We start from the raw sequence: 23,839 nt of genomic DNA, 5'->3' as shown, positions 1-23,839 counted from the left end.
CTAGCGTGAATATAGTAAAAAAGGGAAAAGCTTGAGATGCCATCGATGCATGCTGTCCACATGAAGGGAATGGTCAAAACTTCCTTTGTCTGGTGTACGTGCTGACGCGTTCTCTAACAACAAGCCGGCGCATCGTGTTCGTGTGGGCTGCGCGGGTGGAAGCATAAGGAGGGGGCGTTGTTATTGAACTGCGTGAGTTTTTGCTTGACCGGTTAGGTATATTAGCTAAGGCTTTCGAGGACCCACTGTTCTGTGCCTACCTCGTTTAGGTTTTATTGAGCTTAACCCCAGCAGCACACTGTTGGGTGCAGTGGCAGCGGAACGTCGCTAGCTGTGGGACCGCAAAAAAATCGGCTTTTTGGTAGGTGGGCCGTTTTCCACGCGATTTGACATGGATTCCGCTTAACTTACCGCACCCATTTAACCCTTTCATGGCAATGATGGAGACAGGGAAATATTATTTTTAACTAGTATCTGGGATGGGAATGGCTGCCCATATCTTCGCCTGTATGTAGCCAAGGGGGCAGATGGCCATAGTTATACCATTTCCCCCTCCCCCACAGTGTTGACATTAGGCTCCCCCCCCCCCCCTCCACACACCAGTCATTGTCACTCGGGCTCAGACTTCATGTGGGCATGCATGAATTTGTGAAAAACTTATGTGTTGACAGCTTGTAGATTTCTGATCTGTATTGTTCTTTGGTCTTATTTTGCCTAGGTGCAGGTTTATTAAGGTATCTGTGTATCTTGTCTTAGTATTAATAAGAATTCAGATGGATCCAAAAGTGGTCATAAAATACCTAGTTTATGTGCAAATTGACCGCATGGCTTTATTATACCCACTCCATAAAAATTGTTAGATGTGGTGTGTATGCTACTTAAATGTTGATGTAAGTGTGAATATATATTTTACAATTAATATTTTTTAAACATGTTGGAAATTATGACTGCAACATGCAAAAGCAGGTTTTTGATAAATATCTTTGAAGTATGCCACTTTTGAATTATGAGATTTCCATACACTGCTGGTTGTAAGCAGAGAATGTGGCATGGGAAGTTTTATAACATGTATACTGAACTATATTAAAAACATTATTTCTTAATGATTCTTCTGCAAAGAAATTAGATGTCATTCTATTGGGTTTATACTCTGAAGTTCTCTTTGTTGCCTGCATGTTAGATCGAGATTGTTGATTTAGATCATGGATCTAAAACTGGCTTTGAACTTTGCTAAGTCAGTCACTCTATGCCATGAAGGCTGTGATGGGTATTGCACTGCAGGCCATAACAGTTGTAGAACACTACTGAAGGCTCTATGACCTGTCAGGCCATGCATAATTGATCATTCTGTGCCTGAGTGTAGTTTTCTTTTGAATTTTGTGTGGGGGAGGGGGTTTAGGGCACATGGACTGCTGTGGGTTATGCAGCTAATTTTGCATGGGTGGGATTGGGTGCAGTAGTTGTCTTTGCTTCAGTGTGTCTTGCATGTACAAGCCTCAAGCTCAAATTTGCATTAGTTGTAGGTCTATATTTCTAACCATTATGAATCATTGTTGTAATAAGTAAGAGGTCACTTGTATCAGTCTCCTAATGATAAGCTGGTAGTTTGGGCTTAAAACTGCCAGGAGATTTCAGGGTTGTGATGTGTACATGGATGTATGCCAGGTATTTTCAGAATCTTAGGGATAGCTTACACATGGCAGCAGTCATGAGAAATGGGATGCCAGATGTTGTGTGAAAATGACAACAGTGTGGAAACACAGTCCAAACATTTAGCATATCTGTGTGAACATGGCATTTCAATATTCAGTTAACAGGCATGTCATGCTTTGTCAGTCTCCACTTTTTCAAGTTAAACTGAATTGGCAGGGGAATTGCTTGTATTGTTTATTATGTCACATGTCATGTATGAAGCCATCATGATGGCATTCATCCATCAAGAAGTAATCTAAGGAATATAATGGTCAGAACTTACAAAGCTGGCTGGTTTGAGGGCTGCCCTATGTTGGAACACAACATCAGCCACCACCATCAGCAGTTGTGTGTCACACCTCTAGTCGTGGTGCTACATCACTCACCATTGTATCACCCTGCTCACCATCATGCCACACCTCTCTCGATTGTCACACACTCACCATTGTGTTACATCATTAACTATTGTGTCACGTCGCTCACCATTGTGTCATGCTGCTCACCATTGTGTCATGCTACTCACCATCATGTCACATCGCTCACCATGTGTCGCCGTGTGGGTGACGCGGCCCTGCCCCGCGGCCGGCAGTGCGAGGCCCGCGGAGCCCGGCCCGACCCAGCCCGCCATGAAGGTGAAGGAGGCAGAGCGGACGGCCAACGTGGCCTGGTCGCCGGCGCCGCTGCCGCGCGTGCTGATGGCGGCCGGCACCGCCGCCCAGCAGCTGGACGCCACCTTCTCGTCGACGGCTCGGCTAGAGGTGTTCAGCCTGGCGCTGGACCAGCCGTCGCTGGACATGCCGGCGGTGGCCAGCGTCGAGACGGCGGCGCGGTGAGCGGCCGACGGCGGCGGCGCCGGCGCAGGGCGGCGCCGAGCGGTGCGGCCGGCGGCCCGAGGCGTCGCGGCTGGTGGAGGTGGTGGACACAGCAGGGGCGTGTTGGGTGTGATGCTCTGACACGGGCTGGCTGTCTGGCCGGCAGGCACGTTTTGGCTGGTATGACCGCGCCAGTGCTGTGATTTCGCCGCGCTCATTCGTCCACGCTCGGCGTGTGCCCGGTGCCGGCTGACACGCTCCATCTGACCGTCCCCCGCCCGGGCGCGACCGCAGGTTCCATTGCGTGTCGTGGGGCGCGCACGGTCTGGGCGGCCAGCGGCCGGCCGGTGTCATCGTCGGCGGCGCCGACGGCGGCCTCATCAGCCTGTACGACGCCCAGCAGCTGCTGGACGGCCGGCCGGCACTGCTGGAGACCGTCAGCCGACACTCGGGCGCCGTGCGCGCGCTCGACTTCAACCCCTTCCAGGTGCGCTGGCCCGCCGCTGCAGGCGGGTGCTGCAGCCACGCCCAGTGACGCCGGCTCGCGCACAGCTACACGCTTAGCTCTATCTTGAAATATGAGCTGAAAGTCAGATGCGTTCAGGTGCGAGTGCGTTTGTGATTGGTGGGAGCAGTTGGACCGCGAGCGCACACGTACCCGGCAGACGCACACCCAGGCTATGCGGATCTGACCAGCGGTCCGTGGGGCCGGCGCGACGCCGGCTGTCTGTGACGCGTCCCTGTCGCCGCTGCCGCCTGAGTGATGAGTGTTCCCTGTTACGCCGTCCGGGACTGACCGCCGTGTCCGTGCGCGTCTCCGCAGGCGAACCTGCTGGCGTCGGGTGCCGCCGACTCGGAGCTGTTCATCTGGGACCTGAACAGCCCCAGCACACCCATGACGCCCGGAGCCAAGGCGCAGCCGTCCGAGGACGTGTCGGCCGTCAGCTGGAACAAACAGGTGTGCTCGCACGCCGCGCCGCCGCGGCGTGCTGCACCGGGCTGCACCGCGCCGAACCGCGCCGCACCGCGATGAACCGCGCCGCACCGCGGTGAACCGCACCGCGCCGCACCGCGATGAACCGCGCCGCACCGCGATGAACCGCGCCGCGCCGCACCGCACCGCACCGCACCGCACCGCACCGCACCGCACCGCACCGCACCGCACCGCACCGCACCTAGGACCGCTGGCCTGCTCTCAGGCGCTCCGAGACCAGGCCTGGACCGCGCCGGGGGCGACGCTGGACGACCGTGTGTCAGTGAGGGCTCGGCCGGCGGGCTGGGCCACGTCACGTGATGTGTGTGTGTGTGTGCTGAAACAGACGGACGGGCCAGAGGCCGGCTCGCTCACCAGCACAGCCCGTGCCGGACGTGGGCCCAGCACCTGTCATCTCGAAGTTGTGTCGGCTGTCGGTGGCGTGGCGCGTCGCCGGCGTCGGCGGGGGGCCCATCAGACGGCGCACGCCGGCGTGTCGGGTCGGGTCGGCGCACCAGCCAGTCGAGGCCGGGCCGGGGCCGGACTGCGGCGACGGGGTGGGCGAGCGCGGACGGCGGCGCCGAAGGCTTCAGGCGGTGCAGGGGTCCGGGGTGGCGCGAGGAACAGCACCCGGGACCAGGCTCGTGACGTTGCGTGACGCGATGTGATAAATTATGTCGGAGGCGCGACCGCAGCCGGCGTGCGTGCGCACAGCTGTGTCGTGTACAGCTGTACTCCGCGGCATTATCCGCCACATCACAACCGCCACGCTAGCTACGGACGCTCGGAGTAGGCCATCTCCACATAAGCGAAAAGGACGCAAAGTCACGCCTGGTTGTGGCGTCGTGATCGCCCCGCTTAAAGCGTCAGTGCATAAACAGCGCACCAACCGGCGGCGGGAAGAAGGCTGAGGCTCGCCGGCGGCTCCGGCCGTAGCGCGCCGCACCGCCCGCCCGGCGCGCAGCTCGCCGGAGCCGTGCGCCGGGTGATGTGTGCGCCGCGGCCGGCTCCGATCGGCCAGCGTGCACGGCACGCGCGCCGACGTGCACGGCACGCGCGCCGGCGTGCACGGCACGCGCCGTGCACGCTTCCGACCGGCGGCCGGCGGACCTGAGCCGTTGTTTCTCCGCGCGTCGCGCCGGCGCTCGTCCGCGGCGATGATGGTCTCGGTTTTTCCCCGTTTCTTTCGCACGGTTCTTGTATTGGCGTGTGTCTGCTGATGACGTCGTGCAATAGTGTCCCACGGTCATGCAAGTCGCCTGATCATTCTTCTGGTGCGGTACATGATGACATCCGACATGCACGAAAACGTTTGTCTGTGACGTAACGGGCCTGTTTTGCCTTACGTGCGCCCGATTTGTTGTGTTCCGCTGCGTTCAGTGTTTCTGTGGAGTGACGTTCGTCGGCGCGTTGTGACGTCACCGTGACGTGTGTGCGTGACGTCACCAGGTTCAGCACATCATGGCGTCGACGTTCACGTCTCGTTGCGTGGTGTGGGACCTGCGCAAGAACGAGCCCATCATCAAAGTCAGCGACGGCCAGGCGGGGGTGAGTGGCACGGACGGGGGCAGGCGTCGCCGCGCGCGGCTCAGACCTGACCGGCTGGGCCGGCTCTGGCAGGCTGGAGCCGGTTCTGGCCGGCTGAAGCCGGTTCTGGCAGGCTGGAGCCGGTTCTGGCCGGATGGAGCCGGTTCTGACTGGCTGGAGCTGGTTCTGGCCGGTGACGGCTGGCTGGGGCGCCGGGTCGGGTCGTGTCGCTGAAGGCCGGTGTCAGGGCCGCGGCTCAGCTGACTGGCCGGCTGGTGCCGTCCGTCAGACATACGGTCCAGTCCGGTCCGGGCAGCAGCCGGGCTGCGGCCGGACCGCCAGCTGCGTCACCACTGGCGGGGCGCTGAGGCTTCCGTCGGGGGCTGGCCGCGTGTGACTGACGGCAGTCGGCAGATGAAGTGTAAGGCTCTGACCGTGTGACCGACGGCAGATGAGGTGTAAGGTCAGCTGTAAAGTCAAATTACACAAGGTCAGCAGATGAGGTGTAAGGCTCTGACCAGGTGACTGACAGCAGGCAGCAGATGAAGTGTAAGGCTCTCACCTTGTGACCGATGGCAGTTGAGGTGTAAGGTCAGCTGTAAGGTCAGATTACACAAGGTCAGCAGATGAAGTTTAAGGTTCTGACCGTGCGCCGGTGGCCGGCAGATGAAGTGTAAGGTTCTGGCGTGGCACCCGGAGGTGGCCACGCAGCTGGTGCTGGCCAGCGAGGACGACCACACGCCCACCATCCAACTGTGGGATCTGCGATTCGCCACCTCGCCGCTCAAAACGCTCCAGCGACATCAAAAGTGAGCCGGGCGGGGCTGAGCTGTGCTGGGCCGGACTGGGCTGGGCTTGGCTGTGTTGTGCCGGCCTGGTCTGGTCTGGTCTGGTCTGGTCTGGTCTGGTTTGGTGGGAGGGCAGGATAGTGCCGGGCGGTGCGCTGTGTCAGTGACTGCTGGGTGAGCGATGTCGCCGCTGGCCGGTCCGGTGACCGGACCGTGACGCCGCGGGCACGGCCGTAACGCCCGTGACCTGGCCGCCAGGGGTATCCTGTCCCTGGCCTGGTGCGAGCGCGACTCTCACCTGCTGCTCAGCGCCGGAAAGGACGACAAGATCCTCTGCTGGGACCCGCACGCCGACACTGCCGGCGGCGAGGTGGTGAGTGTGCCCACGGGGTCTCCCCCCCCCCCCCCCCCGCCGTCGGCCACCCCGGCTCGCTCAGAGGATGACAGTGACGTACAGTGGTGCGGTACCAGCGAGCTGGGGTAGCACTGCGCCGCCGCATGTCAGTGTTCCGCTGGAAGTGATTCATCGGGATGTAGCGCGATCTCCAAGGAGAATAACGCGTTGTTGATGTGCGCATGGCGCGCTAACCTGCCGACCCTCTGCTGGACACAGCAACGCCTCTCCAGTGATCTTGGCCGCGGTGGCGCGCGAACCCGGCCGGCACCAGTTGTGGGTGACGGCCTGATGCTGGCCTGTCTTGACGGCACCAGTGTGGTGACGGCTGGTGCTGGCCTGTCTGGACGGCACCAGTGTGGTGACGCCTGGTGCTGGCCTGTCTGGACGGTACCATGTGGTGACGGCTGGTGCTGGCCTGTCTGGACGGCACCAGTGTGGTGACGGCTGGTGCCGGGCTGTTGTGACCGTCAGGTTGCCGAGCTGTCCGCGTCGCCGCAGTGGAACTTCTCGGTACGGTGGTGTCCAGCGGGACCCTGCCCTCATCGCCGCCTCCAGCTTCGACGGCCGCGTCTCCGTCTACAGACGTCATGGGCAAGGGTGGAGGAGCCGCCCGTCTCTCCGGCCAGTCTACGGTAGGTGGGCGGCGGGCGGCCGAGGATGCAGTCTCCCCCTCGCCCCCCCCCCCCCGGCGTCGCCCGCGCCGTACCTGGCGCGCCGAGCGATGCGGCCGGCGGCCGGGCGTGCTGTTCGCAGCTGTTGTTGTGCGCCGCCTTTGTGCTCCACCCAGCACCGTTACAGCGCGCACGTCAGGGCATACCACCGGCGGGTATGCTGTCTTCGTGCCGTGCATGGGGCCGCCGTATGAGGCATGCGCCTACAAAGTGTACTGAAAGTATACATAGCATACAAAGGCACACACGGCTCTGAAACAAGTGGTTTGCTTCGTGTGCTGTATGCCTGTCATGTCCGCCACGTTGTGGCGGCTTGTTTCACAGGTGTGGCTTCTGGCTGGAGAGGCCTGTGAAGCCAGGGTAGGCCATCTGTCAGAGCTAGAGCTGTGTCAGACACATATTTGCCTGGCACGTGTCTGTCAGACACCTGTGTCTGCCTGACGGTGTCCTTGTCCGGCACCGGCAGCTGGTGGACTCGTTCCCGGACATGGCGGGCGTGGCGGCGGCGCTACCGGCCGTGCAGCGGCGCACGTCCGTGCCGCTCACGCGGCCGCCCGGCTGGATGCGCCGGCCCTGTGGCGCCACCTTTGGAGTGAGTGGCTAACCTCAGCTGATGGCTTCGCTGCCGGAGGTGCAGCTGTCGACGGCTCGGCACACGCAGACATCTGCTCTCGAACACGCAGATGGCGTTTTCAGGCGTATTGCGGCGGCTGTGTGAGCGTTAATTGGCCGCCCACTGCGCCCCGACGTTGTGTTTAGTGCGATCGGGATTTTCCGAATTTCAAATGCGACGGTGCTGCACCTGATGCTGACCGCGACGCTGTCGGTGGCGTGATGTGTTGAGAGGCCAGTGACAACGTAAGTGGGCACGTGCTCAGCCCGTGCGGCGCCTCGACTCCAGCGCCAGCGGCGCGCTGTGTCCGGACCCCGCCCCGCTACGTGTTCGTGAGGCGGGCGTCTGTCCGGCTGCACCCTCACCGGCCGCGCGCCCCGTCCGCTCCAGTTCGGCGGCCGGCTGGTGTCGTTCCACCACGAGAAGCCGACCGACGGCGGCCGACCCCAGCGGCTGGTGGAGGTCCGTCAGGTGGTCACCGACCCTGAGCTGGTGCAGCGCTCCGAGCAGTTCCAGCAGGTCAGTCGGCGGCCGGCCGCGACCTCGGAGGTCCGCTGTTGGCTAATGTCAGGTAGTTCGCGAACTGAAGCGTAAGCAAGCGCAGAGGGAGGTGTGATCGAGGACGAACATGTGTGGAACGCATGTTCTGTCGGCGGTGAACCGTGGGGGGAATTCGGCGGTAGTTAAGCGATGTCTCAGAATCTACATCACGCGGCAGTCTGCGCATCGTTCCAGTACGCGCGACCCGTCAGAGATGGCGGCTAGGATTGTCTGATGCTGCACGGCGGCACGTCTGGACTCGCTCGCCACGATTTTCTGTCGCGAGAGTCGGCGGCGACGGCGGCGTCGGGTGGCACGCGTCCGCCGCGGGCACGCGTCCGCCGCGGGCATGCGTCCGCCGCGGGCACGTGTCCGCCGCCGGCGCCGGACCGCCGCCGGCGCAGGGGACCGGCGTCTGACGTCGCCCGCCGCCCCGGCCGCCAGGTGCTGCTGTCGGACGGCCTGCCCGCGTACTGCGCCGAGCGGGCCGAGTCGGCGGCCGAGCCGGACCGGCCCGTCTGGCGCTTCCTGGCGGCCCGCTTCAGCGCCGACCCGCGCGCCGAGCTGCTCGGTCTGCTCGGGTACCAGAGTCAGCAGGCGGACGGCGGCGGCAGCGGCGGCGACTCCGACCAGGGATTGCAGGTGGGCGGCGGCGGCGGCGGCTCGCCCGCTGACTCTTCGCCCCCTCCCCCCCCCCTCCTGCCGCACAACCGCCGCGCTCGGCAGCCGCGCACGTGCCGCACGTGCCGCGCGTGCTGAGTGCAGCCAGGGAGCTGCTCAGGAGGAGGCGGGCACTGGCGCGGGCCGGCTGTGCCCTCTACTTGGGGCCGCCGTTGGGCGGGTCCGAGACGGGTGTGCGGTTTGGTCGTGTTCCGTAGCACGTGTCTGTTACTCGCTTTCGCGTCTCGCCCTCGCGTCTCGCCCTCGTGTCTCGCCCTTGCGTCTCGCCCTCGTGTCTCGCCCTCGCGTCTCGCCCTCGCGTCTCGCCCTCGTGTCTCGCCCTCGTGTCTCGCCCTCGCGTCTCGCCCTCGTGTCTCGCCCTCGCGTCTCGCCCTCGCGTCTCGCCCTCGCGTCTCGCCGTCTCGCCCTCGTGTCTCGCCCTCGTGTCTCGCCCTCGTGTCTCGCCCTCGTGTGTCGCCCTCGTGTGTCGCCCTCGCGTCTCGCCCTCGTGTCTTGCCTCCGTGTCTCGCCCTCGCGCCCTCGTGTCTCGCCCTCGCGTCTCGCCCTCGCGTCTCGCCCTCGTGTCTCGCCCTCGTGTCTCGCCCTCGCGTCTCGCCCTCGTGTCTCGCCCTCGTGTCTCGCCCTCGCGTCTCGCCCTCGTGTCTCGCCCTCGTGTCTCGCCCTCGTGTCTCGCCCTCGTGTCTTGCCTCCGTGTCTCGCCCTCGCGCCCTCGTGTCTCGCCCTCGTGTCTCGCCCTCGTGTCTCGCCCTCGCGTCTCGCCCTCGTGTCTCGCCCTCGTGTCTCGCCCTCGTGTGTCGCCCTCGTGTCTTGCCTGGTGTTAGAGTTGCGTGCATGCTTCGGGGAGCACACCTCGACTGCCTTTAATGCCTTGCAAACGTGCACCAAATGAAAATCCAGTGATTCATTTCCTTCCAACTTCGTTTATTCAGGACATGCACGCGGAGGAGGCGCCACAGAACGGCGCCGAGGATGAGTTCGACTTCATCGCGCGCTCACAGGGCGGCGCTAGTGAGTCGCCGACGGCCGAACCTGAGGAACTCTTCGACATCCCGGCAGGTGCGTCCTCGCTTTGCTCTGATCCGGGCTGTGAGAGCAAAACCAATGGCACGTGGCGCGTTGAAACGGTCATGAAGTGCAACCGGCTCACACTCTGGGATGCTGCCCGCACAAGTGAACTACCTTTTCCGGTTGTTCTGTAGACAATCCGGAGGTTGGGAATTAGCTGGTCGGTTGTCACTCTGTGTGCACCTTAAATTTGATGTCATTTTGGTAGATAATATGATAGTAATAGCCTTATTTCTCAGAAGAAGAAGAAAAAAAAACAGGATAAATTTTTGATAATTCGATGAAGCCATGTGGCCGAGATCTCAACACATCTATATCTCCATTCTCCTGGTTTTCTTCAAGGAATAAGATTATTAGTACTGTCTTATCTGTCTTAATAAGCTCCTCGCAAATACACCGAAAAATTTACGTAACTTTGGTGTCAGTTTGGGCGAAGCTTGGTTAGTCAGAGGCCCGCGTTATCGTTTTAATTGACTGATCCATCTTGTTTGCTGCACCACGTCTGCGTTTCGCTGCCCAACGCGCCGCTTGAGCCGGCGCCGGCGCCGTGGCCTGGCCACTGAGGGCGGCCGTGTACCCCTGCCGCTGCGGTCGTGTGACCGTGTGACTTCTGTCAAACGAGCCCAGCCGGGCTCCGCCGCCGCCGCCGGCTCCGTGACGACCTCTCGGACCGGCGTAGGGCATGTCTCCCGGTGTGTCGCCCAGCGCCATGACCTCGTGTCACCACGTGTGAGCTCCAAGTGAGCCGGGTTGGGCCGCCGTTGACCTCACCTGACCCCAGTGTGACCTCTCCGGACCGCCCGTGACCTCGATAAGACCTTCAGTGACGCTCCGCGATCGGTGCGGCGCCTTGCTGACCCGCCTCGACCCCGGCGTGACCTGCGCGACCTGTGGCTGCCGGACTGCGGCGTGACCTTTCACGTCTGTCGTGACCCTGGTGTGGCCTTCTCTGACCTCCCCTGATCTCTGTGTCACCTCTCCCAACGTCACGTGCTCCGGTGTGGGCTCGTCTAACCGGCGGTGACTCCGCCTTGACTCGGCGTGGCATTCCATCGTGACCCCGGTGTGACCCTGCCGTGACCCGTGCCGTGACCCCGGTGTGGCCCGATGTGACCCCACTTTGACCCGGCGCGACCCCGCCGTGACCTCCGCAGTGACTCCCACCGTGGCCTCCGCCGTGACCCCCGCTGTGACTCCGATGTGACCCCCACCTTGACCCGTTGTGACCTTGTGACCACCGCCGTGACCTTGCTGCATGCGCCGCCAGGGGACGACACGGACGGCATGGTGTCGCAGGCCATCCTGCGCGGCGACATGGCCGAGGCTGTGGAGCGGTGCGTGCAGGCCGACCGCACTGCCGACGCGCTCATCATCGCGCTCGCCACCTCCCAGCAGCTGTTCGAGTCGACGCGCGACGCCTACCTGGAGGTGCGGCTCGCAGCCGGCCGGCGCACGGCGGCCGGAGGGCGGCCGGGTGTCGCAAACGGCATGGCGGGAGAGACAGCGGGAGAGAGGGAGAGAGAGGGGAGAGGGAGAGAGATGGGGAGAGGGGAGAGGGGGAGAGAGGGGGGGAGAGGGAGAGGAGGAGTGGAAGAGGGGAGAAGGGAGGGAGAGGGAGAGAGATGGGGAGTGGGAGAGGGGGAGGGAAGAAGGAGGGAGAGGGAGAGAGATGGGGAGAGGTGGAGTGGGAGGGAGGGGAGTGGGAGAGGGAGAGGAGAGGGAAGAGGAGGGAGAGGGAGGAGATGGGGAGGAGGGAGTGGGAGAGGGGAGAGGAGAGGTGGAGTGGGAGAGGGGAGCGGGAGAGACAGAGAGAGGGAGATGGAGAGGGACGGAAGGGGGGGGGGGGGCGCTCCGGCCCTGGGCGGGGGGTTCAGATGTCGGGGGCGTGTTAGGGGGTGGGTATTGGGGTCTGCAGATCAGGGATGCACCGGACGCCAGCGGTGGGACGATTACCGGCGGAAATGCCACAGCTGGTAGCGCCGACGCCTTCCTGACGACGGCGTTGTGCCGGTGCTGGCGCGACTGCTCGCCCCCTGTATGACGGTGTTCCCTGCTCCGCGTTCCCAGTCGGTGAAGACGGACGTGTCGCGGCTGGTGTTCCCTGTGACATGTGACGATGTTTCCTGTCCCGTGTATTCCCAGTCGCTGAAGACGGACCTGTCGCGGCTGGTGTCGGCGCTGGTCAGCCGGGACTGGTCGACGGTCGTCTCCCGCTGTGACCCGGGCTCGTGGCGCGAGGCGCTGGTGGCCGTGCTCACCCACGCGCCGCCCGAGCAGACGGCCACGCTCTGCGGTCAGTCGACGCCGGCGCCGCGGACCGGGGGAGCCGCACCAGTCAGAGCGGGAGGGGAAGATGCTCCGGGACTGGCGCGAATGGTCATTCCCCACCCCATCGTCACTGTTTTCTTTGTTCTGGGTTTTTTTTTTGCTAACTGCATGGTTGGGCGAATCCGCCAAGAACACGGACACTCAGGGGGATAATTTATGTAGCGCGTTCTCCGTTGGAGTCATAGTGCAGGCCCTATGAAAAGGCACTCATGATGCACTTAGAAACAAAGATACGTGGTTAGGAAAATTATAGGCAACATTTTTGCTAGGTTAATGTGCCCAAATGTGCCCATGGTGTGTCTCCGCACTCCAATCACCATGTTTCACATGGCAGGTGCGGACGCGGTTGCGAGTCCTGTCTGTGTGTCCCCAGTCTGACCCGTCTGACTGCCCGTCTGACCTGTCTGACCGCCCAGTTTGACCAGTCTGACCACCTGGTCTGACCGCCCAGTCTGGCTTCCCAGTCTGACCGTCCGTCTGACCGCCCGTCTGACCAGTCTGACCCGTCTGACCCGTCTGACCAGTCTGACCGCCTGCTTGACCGCCGCCGCCCCGGCAGAGGCGCTGGGCGCGCGGCTCGAGCTGCAGCACACGGAGGCCATGTGGACCAACGCGCTGCTCTGCTACGTCTGCGCCGGCAGCGTGGACCGGCTGGTCGAGTGCTGGGAGCGCACGCGGCCCGACGCCACCTCGTCGCGCGCCCTGCAGGTGGGCCGGCCGGGGCCGCGCGCCGCCGGCTAGCCACGCGGTGGTCGCCTCTGGATGCGTGTTTGTGGCCGAGACCAGGGCCTTTCCTTCAGCAGCTGAACGAAGGGGGGGGGGGGGCAGCGGGGTACGCAGGGAAGCCTGCCGTAGCGGAGGCCTGATGTGGCCGTCTTCCGCCGGGCGCCGCTGCACGGCTCGCCGGTCAATTCAAGCGGCGGTGTCGTGACGTTTCACGTGATGCGTCTGGGCCCCTGATGGATTGGACCGTGACGTGACGTGACGTGACGTGACGTGACGCGCCCGGCGGGCTGATGGAGCGCGTGATGGCGTGGTCGTGACGCCGCCGGGCTCGCCTCTCTGGCAGGACCTGATGGAGCAGGTGATGACGCTGTACCGGGCTAACCAGCTGGCCGGCGCCGCGACGCAGCTGACATCTGGCGTCATGCAGCGCAAGCTGCTGCGCTATGCCGAGCTCCTCACGTCGCAGGGCAGCCTGGAGACGGCGCTGGGCTACCTGGCCGATTGCATGGACGTAAGTGAGGCCGCTTCCAGTCGGGAGAGGGATGTCTACAGGCTCGGACAGCGTTTGGGACTGGGCCCCGGCTGGCAGTGCGAGTCGTTGTGTGTCACCTCTGTTCTAGAGTGTCCGAATTTCTCATGCAGGAACCCATGATTCTCACTTCAGTCTCAAGCAACGTCACTGCGTTGAGATGTTCGCATATGACAGCCCACGCCGCCCACTTTGTCCGGGGACTGCCGGCGCCGTGGCCGGGTCCCGCGTGACTGGGCGGTATCCCGGCTGCCGGCGCCGTCGCCGCCGCCGCGTTCGCCGGCCCGTCCGACCGCGCGACGTCGGCCGCGGCGCTGACCCGCGCGCCACCTGTCGGCAGCCGGCGGCCGTGGCGCTCTGTGAGCGCGTGCAGCAGACGCTGGCGCCGGCGGCGCCGGCGCAGCGGCAGCCGGCGCCGGCCGCCCGCTTCTCGGCGGCCGCCACGCGCGGCTACCAGGTCAGTCTCAGCGGGCGCGAGGTCACCGCGGGTCGCTCGGCGCCGCTCCCGCCGTGCGAGCGCGGGCTCTCAGCGGCGCGGTGCTGTCCGTGTGCCAAGCGGTGCCAGTCCGGGCGCCTGTGCCGGCCGAGGCTGCGCAGGCTGCGGGACGGGGCGCCGTCGCCGCTGCAGCAGCGCGCCTGCGCTCGTCGCGGGGGTGTGGATGCGTGCCAGGGCCGGAGCTTGCCACTGTGTGGTCCTGCTCAGCTGTGTTTTCCTCAGCTCTCTCTCTCTCTCTCAGACGACGAGGTCAGTTAGCGGTGTGGTCATCAGCTCTCTCAGACAGCCAGGTGTTCACGGATATTAGTCGTCGCACTCTAGGAACCTGAGTGATTGCCGTACAATGAGACTGAGGACGTCACAGTCACTGGCAGACCATGGCGTCGTGTCCTGTTGTGTGATGTGCGTGGCGTGGTGTGACTCGGCCTCGGCCGGTACGGTCCGGTTACGGCTGGTATGGTCCGTTCACGGCCGGTGCAGTCCGGTCTCGACCGGTATGGTCCGATTACGGCCGGTTGTAACTAGCCGCCGCCGCCAGACGCCCGCCGCGGTGCCGTCTGCGATGCCGGTGCGCCCGGCGGCGCCGGTGCAGCCGCACCAGCCGCACCAGCCGCACCAGCCGGCGCCGGTGGCTCCAGTGACGCCGCTCATGCCCACGCTGGTGCCGGCCGCTCAGGTGCGTGACGAGCCGCTAGTGCGCCCGGCACGGTCCGGGCCGCTCACCGCCGTCTCGCGCGCCGGACCGTGGTATACGTGGCACCACGGGTGAAGAGTTCCTCCCCAAATGTTCCCCGTCTCCCCCTCCCCCCCCCCCCCCACACACTCGGCCATACCATGGCAACTCCAGTGCTGAAAACTTTGGGGAGGTGCCACACGGAAATCATTGGCCCTTCTTCCATCAAAGTATGCGTCTCGCCCCCAGTCGCCCCCAATACGTTACACGAATCGCCATCCAAACGCGGCGTTCGTCGAGAGACGAGCCCCGCAATTGACCTGGCCGTCTGCCGCGTTACACCCGTTTTTGGCCTTATTGCTGGTGGTGATGCGCTGGCAGTGATGACGATAAATGAGTGCGTGGGTAGTGGCGATGATGGCAGTGGTGTCGTAGCTGCCAGCTTAGCGAAGCGTTTTCGTCAAGACATTTACCATCAATAGATATGGATTTGATGATGATTTAGGCTTGCGGGCGCACTGACCACAACGGTCATATGGCATAGATATGAATTTCGGTATTCTGATATGCGTTGTACGATACGAACCCTCAGTACAGTCAGCGCCTGTGACGTTCGTCGCGCCGGTGACTGTAACGCCTGAGTGTTTTCGCGGGCAGCCGACGAGCATGGCGGCGCCACCGGCGGCCGGCGGCGGCGCGGCCGGCGGCTACCGACTGGGCGGACGTCGCCAGTACGCCGCCGACCCCAGCGTGGCGGGCGCCCCCGGCTACGGCGCCAGGTGAGCGGCGGTCGGAGACGGCGGGAGGAGAGGGGAGAGGAGAGGGGGGGGGGGGAGACGGATCCGGGCCTCGGGGGAGACAAGGAGAGAGGAGAGGGAGTGAGACAGAGACCCGGGCCTCGGGGGGAGACAGGGCCCCGGGGCCTCGGGGGGAGACAGAGAGAGAGGAGAGGGAGAGGGACCCGGGTTTCTTGAGGGAGACAGCGCCCTGGGCCCCGGGAGGGAGACGGGGAGCCGGACACGGCGGCTTCGTTTCTCTTCGTCTCGCCAGTCGCCGCCGTTCCGTGCCGCTGGTGTCCCGTGTCGTTATTTGCTGTCGTGGCCTGTCCTAGCCATTGGCGCTTCTGCGGGTCTCTCACAGTCTGCTAATCTGTGTGAGTCTCTCAGGCGGGGTCGTTGCCAGCGTCTGGGACTGGGACTGTGTGTCCCAGCTGTGTTGCGACTATCCGAGCGTGGTGGCGCGAGCTGCCGGCCGGACCCGGCCGGCCCGGCCTGACGCGCCCCGGCCGGCGTGTTTCAGCATGGGTCAGATGGTGGACCCCGGTGTGTCCATGTACGGCCAGGTGGCGGCGCCGGCATCCAGCCTCTACACGCCCCAGTACAGGTCGGTGACCCCCGCACGCCCCCGCCCGTTCCAGTACAGGTCGGGGACCCCCGCACGCTCCCGCCCGCCCCAGCGCAGGTCGGTGACCCCCGCACGCCCTCGCCCGCTCCAGTACCGGTCGGTGACCACCGCACGCCCGCGCCCGCCCCAGTGCAGGTCGGTGACCCCCGCACGCACTCACCCGCCCCAGTACAGGTCGGGGACCCCCGCACGCTCCCGCCCGCCCCAGCGCAGGTCGGTGACCCCCGCACGCCCTCGCCCGCTCCAGTACCGGTCGGTGACCCCCGCACGCCCGCGCCCGCCCCAGTGCAGGTCGGTGACCCCCGCACGCACTCACCCGCCCCAGTACAGGTCGGGGACCCCCGCACGCCCCCGCCCGTCCCAGTACAGGTCGGGGACCCCCGCACGCTCCCGCCCGCTCCAGTGCAGGTCGGTGACCCCTGCGCGGCCGGCCAGCGCTCGCTGTGGTACGGCGCGTGTTTGAGGGCCCCGTAGTGGCCCGGCCGTCTGTCCACTTCGAGAGTCAGCGGAAGAAGCGGACGTTGTTTTTGTCCAACCCGGCAAAATCCACGCTTCTGACCAAATCTATCAGCGTTTGCCGTACACATATTCACAACAGGAATCCATCAAGGCATGCCATGCCTGACTCGAAGAGGCTTTGCCGCTCATGCCAACGCACAACGCAGTCCTCAAGCTTAAGCCCTCAAGCGTATCGGAAAAGATGCATGTGGTCTCGTTGCTTGTCGTAGTTCCGCTGACCGCCGTCCGCTGACCGCGCTGGAGCGCCAATACCAAGTAGCCAAACGCCGCGGCGTTGTGTTTCAGTGATCACCAGCAGCAGCCGGGGCAGTACATGCAGGGAATGCCGCAGGAGCCGGCGGTCAGCACCTTCACCCCGGCACCGGCGCCCACCGGTCAGTGGTTCCGGCCGACAGCCAGCAACTGCCGCCTGTGGTGTGTCGCCCGCCGCTCGGCGTCGCCGTGGTGTGTGGCCCGGCTGTGTGCGGCTGTGTGGTCGTGTGGCTTTGTGTGACTGTGGCTGTGTGGCTATGTGGCTATGTGCAGCTCTGTGACTGTGCCGCTCCGTGTGACTCTTTGTGGCTCTCTGCGGCTCTGTGCGGCTCTGTTCGACTCTGTGGCTCTGTGTGGTTGTGCGGCTCTGTGCGGCTGCACTCAGCTGTGTGGCTCTGTCTGTCTATGAGTGGTTCTGTGCGGTCAGCTCTGTGAGGCTCTGTAGCTCTGTGTGACTCTGCGGCTCTATGCGGCTCTGTTGGACTCTGTGAGCCTCTGTAGCTCTGTGTGACTCTGTGTGGCTCGCTGCGGCTTTATGCGGCTCTGTGTGTCTATGTGTGGCTCTGTGAGGCTCTGTAGCTCTGTGCGGCTGTGTGTGGCTCTGAACGGCTCTGCAGGGCCGCCGTGTGACGGCCGCTCCTTCTGCCCGCCGCAGGCGCCGAGTACGGCGCGCCGCCGGCCCCCGGCCTGGCGCCGGCGGTCAGCAGCGGCCCCGGCTGGAACGACCCGCCGCCGCTCCGGTCCTCGTCCAGGAAGGTGGGTCACGCGCCCGCCAGGGAGGATCACGCCCGCCGAGGAGGATCACGCCCGCACCTACCTGAGGACGCATATGTCGGGTAGCGCGCCAGTTAGCGTGCGGCTTTTGCGGGGTTTTCAAATGGGGGGGGGGGGGGGGGGGGGCGCTAGCATGTGCCGGGCGATATCCTGCCGAGCCGTTGCAGTTTGAAAACGGCTCGCGACTCGCGCGCTTTCTCACACACCGTCGGACCTCAGCACGCCGCATTCTCTCCAGCCGGGGTGTGAGATGTGCAGGCGCCGGACCTCCTGGATAGCGTGTTGTTGTGGGATGGCTCATTAGTTGTGCCGCTACTTGGGAGATATGTCGAGCTTTTATCAGCGAGCTGTGTGTGATCCTAACCGTGCGTTGGTGCGCGATTGGCGCTGATTGTTGCATTGGTGCGCGATTGGCGCTGATTGTTGCGTTGGTGCGCGATTGGCGCTGATTGTTGCGTTGGCGCGCGATTGGCGCTGATTGTTGCGTTGGTGCGCGATTGGCGCTGATTGTTGCGTCTGTGTGGCTGTGCTGACGGCCGGCTCGGTGCCGTGGCGGCGACGCTCGTCGCGTCCGCCCGCCTCCTGACGCCGGGGCCGGGCCCGGGACTGAGAGCGGCGTCCGCTGCCGGCAGGTCGCCACGTCCACCGTGTCGATGCTGCAGACGGTGACGCAGCCCATCTACAACCCGGCGGAGATGATGCCGGCCGCGCCGGCCGGCCAGTACGGGGTGAGAGCGGGGCGAGAGAGAGAGAGAGAGAGAGGGGGGAAGGGGGGAGGGGGAGAGGGACGGGAGCGGGAGTGGGAGAGACACAACAAACGAACACGTGTGAGGGTGGACCTCACCAGCCCACCAGGTCGCCAGTCCGTCCTGTGACGAAAGCCACTCTCAGCCGGTCTCAGTATTCACGGTGTTGAGCTTTCTTACGACTGATTTTCACCATCAGTATTTTTGACATTATTTTTACTCGTCCCTCAGTGTAAGTGCACCAGTGATACCTGATATTAGTTCACAACACACGTATCGCGTGACATCGCGGAGAGAGATAACCATCATCGAGTGGGCGCGAAATGGCCCGACACTGACACGCCCTCTAACACCAAATCACCATCATTAACCTCTCGCCGGATGTTTAGCCATACCGTGGCCACCTGTCGGAAGAATGTGTCATTATGAGTTGCTTGGTCGCCGACAGATGGCGGGCGGCGCGTACCCGCCAGCTGGCGGCGCGTACCCGCCGGCCGGTGGCGCGTACCAGCCGGCGGCGCCGGCTCCGTCTGGCCAGTTCTCGCCGTACCAGCCGGCGGCGGCGGCGCAGCAGCCGCAGGCGGCGCCCACTCCGCCGCCGCCTCAGCCAGAGCCGCCGGTGCCCAAAGGTAGGCGGAGGCGGCCGGCGACCACCGCGGCTGCGGCGGAACAGGCAGTCGCCGGCCGCAGCCGACCTCTCCGCCTGGCTCGCCTGCTCCCGCTGCGTCCTCGGGAGGCGCCGGGCCGGGCGCGTGCGGTGCTGTCGGTCACCGGTCGGCGTCGCCCCCCCCCCCCTCCCCCCCCCCCCCCCTGTGCAGTCCCGCCAGAGCAGCGGGACTGACCACGCCTGAACACAGGTCCCCGGCCGGGGCCGGGGCCGGTGCTGGTGGTCACTCTGGACGGCCGCGGCGCCGCCCGGCGTCTCGCTCAGCCGTCAGCGCACAGTCCCGCGGCGTGACGATAACGCCGCATCAGTTTCGATCAACGGCTACAGCATCCCTTTTATCGAACGTATTGGGCCGAGTCGGGGAACATCAGCGGAGGTAGTCAAGTCTCTGTCATCCGAGCGTCAAGCCTTGAAATCGGGCACCCCGATGGAACATTGAACAGCTCGATGGCGGTGCTGCAGCGTATGTGTACCGCGGTAGCTTCTTGAGCTCCATACGGGGGGGGGGGGGGGGGGGGCGTGCGTGCGACTTGTCATAGTCTGTGAATTCAATGCCTATGTCGTAAGCGCTTTCAAAACGGAGACTCTCGCCTCCGCGAGCTGTTGGCTGCCCGCTGGACGCTTCGGTAGAAGGCAGCCAGATCGCAGATCCGTCATACAGTCCCGTTATACGGCCCCGACATACAGTCATCATACAGTCGTCGCACAGTCTTGTCATGAGTTCCGGTATGCAGTACCGACATACAGTCATCATACAGTCGTCGCACAGTCTTGTCATGAGTTCCGGCATGCAGTGCCGGCATACAGTCATCATACAGTCTGCGTACAGTTTCGTCATAGGTTCCGGCATACAGTACCGACATACAGTCATCATACAGTCGTCGTGCAGTCTCGTCATAAGTTCCGGCATACAGTCCCGTCGTGCAGTCCCATCATGCAGTTCCGTTATGCGATCCCGGCGTACTGTCCCGTCATACGGATCGCCCGGTCAGCTTCAGCTGAGGCCGGCGTCGCGTGACGGGCGGCGTCGTGAGCCTGTCCACTCTGTACCGGTGCTCGTGTCCGCGCCCGGCAGGACCGGTGCCGGAGGAGCACGCGGTGCTGCAGAGCACGCTGGACCGGCTGAGGGACGCGTGCGCCGCCGCTGCGCCGCCCGCGCAGATCCGGCGTCGGCTCGACGACGTCTCGCGGAAACTGCAGGTCGGTGCCGGCCGGCGGCGTGTCGAGCTGTGGTCCCCACTGTCACCCGGGATGCCGGGTCAGGCTCGGGAGGAGGAGGGAGTCCTGGTGACAGATGCCTGGTGAGAGGACTGCCGTGTCGCCCTTTGTTCTTGGGAATTCCTCGTCGCGCTCGTCCGCCCCGTGTGTCTCAGGTGCTGTATGACCTGATCCGTGTGACCCCGTGTGTCTCAGGTGCTGTTTGACCTGATCCATGTGACCTTATGTGTCTCAGGTGCTGTATGACCTGATCCATGTGACCCCGTGTGTATCAGGTGCTGTTTGACCTGATCCATGTGACCCCGTGTGTCCCAGGTGCTGTATGACCTGCTGCGCGCGGGTCGCGTGTCGGCCGCCACGCTGGCCGGCCTGCACCAGCTGGTGCAGTACCTGCAGTACGGCGACCTGCAGTCGGCCCAGCAGGTGGTGCAGAACGTGGTGGCCGCCTCGAACTTCGCCGAGGTGTCCGGCTTCATGCCGGGCGTCAAGAGCCTGGTGCAGATCGCCGGCCAGCTACAGGTCCGCTGACCGGTGGCGTGTGTCACGTGACGCGTGTCACGTGTCGTGTGGCATGTGGCATGTGGCGTGTTACGTGTGGGTCATGTGTCGCGTGTCATGGCATGTGGCGTATGGCATGTTTGTGTGGCGTGCGGCATGTTTCGTGCGGCATATGACGTGCGGCGCGTGACATGTGTCTGACATTTCGTGCGGCATGTGTCGTGTGGCATGCGGCATGTGTTGCGTGGCACGCGCCGTCGTTTGTATCATCCGGGCCGACTCGCCGCTCCCGGCAGCGCCGCCTCCGCCAGCATCGAGACGCTTGCGCCGCCGTCACTGAGCGTTGACACGTTTCTAGATGTGTGCAGATGATTGGCCAGACGGGCTGAGCGCCGGTTTGGCGGGTGGCCTGAGCCTCTCGGTGTCCGTGTCACATGCGGTCGGTCCATTCATCTGCGCCATGACCGCCGCGTGACGGATCAGTCGGCGGTGACCAGCGCACCTAAACTTTGGCTCAGGATTGGTGCTTTGTGTCGTCGTCTTGTGTGTGTCACATCTCCCACCTCGGGATGCCGCCGTCCGCAGCACCCTTCTATCGCGCGTTTCTCCGTATTTGAGTGCTCTTCTCTCGTTGCCGCAATGGGGGTCACGGTGCAAAGACGCTGAGTCTCGTTATCGCAAAGTCTCGCAAAGTCACGCAAAGTCTCGTTATCTGCTTCGTTGACAGCTACTGAGCGCCAAATGAAGACCGTGTGATCATAACCAGCGCTGCCGCGGTGCGGGTACCGATATAGCTCGGCGTTGTTAGGAGAACGAGGAGTATCCCCGCGTACTAAACACATTTAATCGTTGGGCTTGGAAAGGCATGCTTGAGCCGGATCCAGGCGTGTGAGCACTGTCGCATCGTGTTGAAGACTGTGGATGTCGCTGGCGCGGCCATTGGCCACACAAGTATCGGCAGATTCGGATATAAGTACGCGCGCCATCTGTTTCAGGTCCATATCTAGCATTAGAAGAATCAGTATCGGTGCCAGGAGGTATGACCTCAAAATGACGTCACCTACGGTGGACACCCGCGATATCTGCAGCAGCCGGGGACGCCGCTGTGACGTCATCCGACTGCGCTGCGTTTTGACCCGGCGGCGTTGTGTAACAGGACGCGCGAGTGCGCTAATCATTGTGCCTCTCCATACCGCAGACATTCTCCAACGGGTGGTCTACCTATGAGTCGCGCTATCCTTTCCAGATTATTGTTCGGTTGCCAAATCTGTCCGGAATCAGGCCTGCGCCACGGCGATCCGCGGCGAACTGTACGCGCTCGCCGCGCCGATCCGCGGCGAGCTGTGCGCGCTCGCCGCGCCGATCCGCGGTGAATTGTGCGCGCCGGACGCCGGACGCCGGCGGCGTTTTGCGGGATGTGGCTTCTGCGGACTAACACTCGGCATGTTGGCCCGGACGGCGCATGCGCAGCAGCGCCGGGCGGCCCAGCGCTCGTTCGTTGTTGGTGTCTGGCCGCGCTCGTGTTCACTGCCGCGAGGTGTTCCCGCCGGCCGCCAGGCGGCGCGCGCGCAGCCTGTGTGTGGGTTCGGTGTCTGGGAGGGAGGGAGGGAGGAAGGGCTTGTTCACGGGCAGCCGTGGCTGACGGGCCACTTCGGCGCTGCTGACATTTCTCGCTCGCTCGCTCCGATACACGGGGGCGTTGCTCGAGACGCCCGCTCGCGTCCTGCTGGCGGCAGCTGACCTCCCAGGATGCCGCCGCCGCTGCTTCCTCTTGGCTACGTTGCGTGCCTGCGCGGCGCACGTGACGGCGGGCGTCACGCGCCATCGCCTTCACGCGGAGGGAGGTCAGAGGAATCCGCACGGACGCCGGCGCACTCCTGGGCATGCATGGACGTGGCAACTGGCCCAGAACGCCGCACGTTATGAAGGGTTAGCTTTTGGCGAGATGCCGCGTCGCATGTATTCACGTGTTTTGCAAGGTGTGTGGGGAAATATATTTAGCCAGGACAGGTGCGCGGTCTTCTTCAACGGAACAGATTTCGGCCGGCTCGCGCCCGTGAGACACCATGCCTGCTGCCTGACGCCTGCTGACGCGCAGGGACGCGTCACGCCAGCGTCACACGCGTCACGCCAGCTTCGCGTGCTGGAGGCAGGGTCCGGCAGCGGCGTGGGTCATCACGGTACCGCCAGGCTCGGGGCGCCCACCTTCAGCTTTAGGACTACGGACTGATTGAAGTTCCCGGAGACGGGCGTTGATTGTGGTGGTTTTTGGCGGGCTCCATGATAGCGACGAGGCTAGCCAGTGATCCGTGCACGACTCCAGAGCCCCTAGGGCAAGGCGGATTTACAATCCAGCGACGGTTCCGATCAGTGCACCGTATCCAGTGGCCCGCGCCCAGAGGTGACCCGTTTAGCGAGACCGGTCGCTGCACTGGCCGCTCACGGCGACGGTCCTGGATAGGACTGCGATGGAGACAAGTTCCGAAGGCCTCCTCAGCAGCTAGCCGGCTACCTGAAAACGCCACGCTTTTCGAGAGCGAGAATACGCGTCTCCGCGCCTTCGAGGACCTTCGAGGACAGCCGTTTCCCGTCGGAGCCTCCTTGTTCTCGCTTTTCCGGGCTCAAGTCTCGACATCCGCGTCAGTGGCAGCGATGGAAAACACAGACGTCAGGCGCACGTGTCCCGACGAGCGCCGCCGCAAGCCGGCTGCCCCGGGCCACCCGGACTGGGCGGCGCCCGCCGGCGGGCCACACGTCGCCGCGAGACGCCGTGCCCGCGCCGGCACGCCACCAGCGCCGCCGCCACGGCAGGGCAGAGCGCGAGGGTCACGTTCACCCGCCGCAGCCAGCCGGGCGATCCCCGAGGCCCGGCCTCTCGACATCTCCCGGGGGGCCTTCGGCCGCGCGGTCGTCAGGAGGGGACCATAGAGCACGCGGCGACCAGCGCCTTCGCCTGGGCTCGCTTTCCCACCCGTGACGGCGGATGAACGGTGGCCCGGACCCAGTACCCGCAGCCGTCGTTACCCGCACTGTCGCCTTGAGCTGGTGCAGCTCAACTCACGCTTACTGTCAGTAATTGTGGCGTTCGGGTGCCAGCGGAAGCCACGATCAGCGCAGCTCTCGTCGACGACTGGCCAACATCCAACAAAACCATCCAGTGCGGCGTCCACGCTCCGCAGCTGTATTCGAGCCTCTCCATTCGTCAGACTGAGCGGTGACGTCAGAGGCGGAGCTGCGACTGCCCGGCAGA

General features: G+C 63.9%; 1 protein-coding gene and 1 long non-coding RNA gene across 2 annotated transcripts; both read left to right on the top strand.

The window, feature by feature from the left end:
- The first annotated feature begins 237 nt into the window (after positions 1-237).
- Positions 238-22,599, top strand: LOC119092641 (protein transport protein Sec31A). Its single transcript, XM_037215607.1, has 26 exons — positions 238-361; positions 2,282-2,521; positions 2,799-2,991; positions 3,328-3,462; positions 4,927-5,025; positions 5,671-5,813; positions 6,051-6,165; positions 6,688-6,699; positions 7,327-7,452; positions 7,864-7,992; positions 8,458-8,655; positions 9,624-9,750; positions 11,027-11,187; positions 11,902-12,052; positions 12,647-12,795; positions 13,157-13,324; positions 13,683-13,724; positions 15,169-15,290; positions 15,811-15,894; positions 16,720-16,848; positions 17,439-17,442; positions 18,093-18,173; positions 18,781-18,835; positions 19,949-20,073; positions 20,407-20,610; positions 21,585-22,599. The coding sequence occupies exons 2-26, from the start codon at positions 2,319-2,321 to the stop codon at positions 21,594-21,596; spliced, it is 2,967 nt and encodes a 988-aa protein (XP_037071502.1). The 5' UTR covers positions 238-361; positions 2,282-2,318; the 3' UTR covers positions 21,597-22,599.
- Positions 17,391-18,689, top strand: LOC119092116 (uncharacterized). The gene is made up of 3 exons (XR_005093505.1): positions 17,391-17,442; positions 18,093-18,188; positions 18,655-18,689. It is a non-coding gene; the product is annotated as an uncharacterized LOC119092116 (long non-coding RNA).
- Positions 22,600-23,839: the final 1,240 nt, after the last annotated feature.

The sequence above is a fragment of the Pollicipes pollicipes genome, unplaced genomic scaffold (assembly GCF_011947565.3).
Source record: "Pollicipes pollicipes isolate AB1234 unplaced genomic scaffold, Ppol_2.1 Scaffold_1600;HRSCAF=1878_pilon_pilon_pilon, whole genome shotgun sequence".
NCBI lineage: Eukaryota > Metazoa > Arthropoda > Thecostraca > Pollicipedomorpha > Pollicipedidae > Pollicipes > Pollicipes pollicipes.
Note: the sequence above shows the minus strand (reverse complement) of the source record. Positions and strands in the feature narration are given on the sequence as shown.

Coding starts and splice junctions, on each gene's coding strand:
- LOC119092641 (XM_037215607.1), top strand. CDS start 2,319: ATGAAGGTGAAGGAGGCAGAGCGGACGGCCAACGTGGCCTGGTCGCCG. Junction 7,993..8,457: donor GCTCCGAGCAGTTCCAGCAG/GTCAGTCGGCGG, acceptor CCCGGCCGCCAG/GTGCTGCTGTCGGACGGCCT. Junction 11,188..11,901: donor CGCGCGACGCCTACCTGGAG/GTGCGGCTCGCA, acceptor GTGTATTCCCAG/TCGCTGAAGACGGACCTGTC.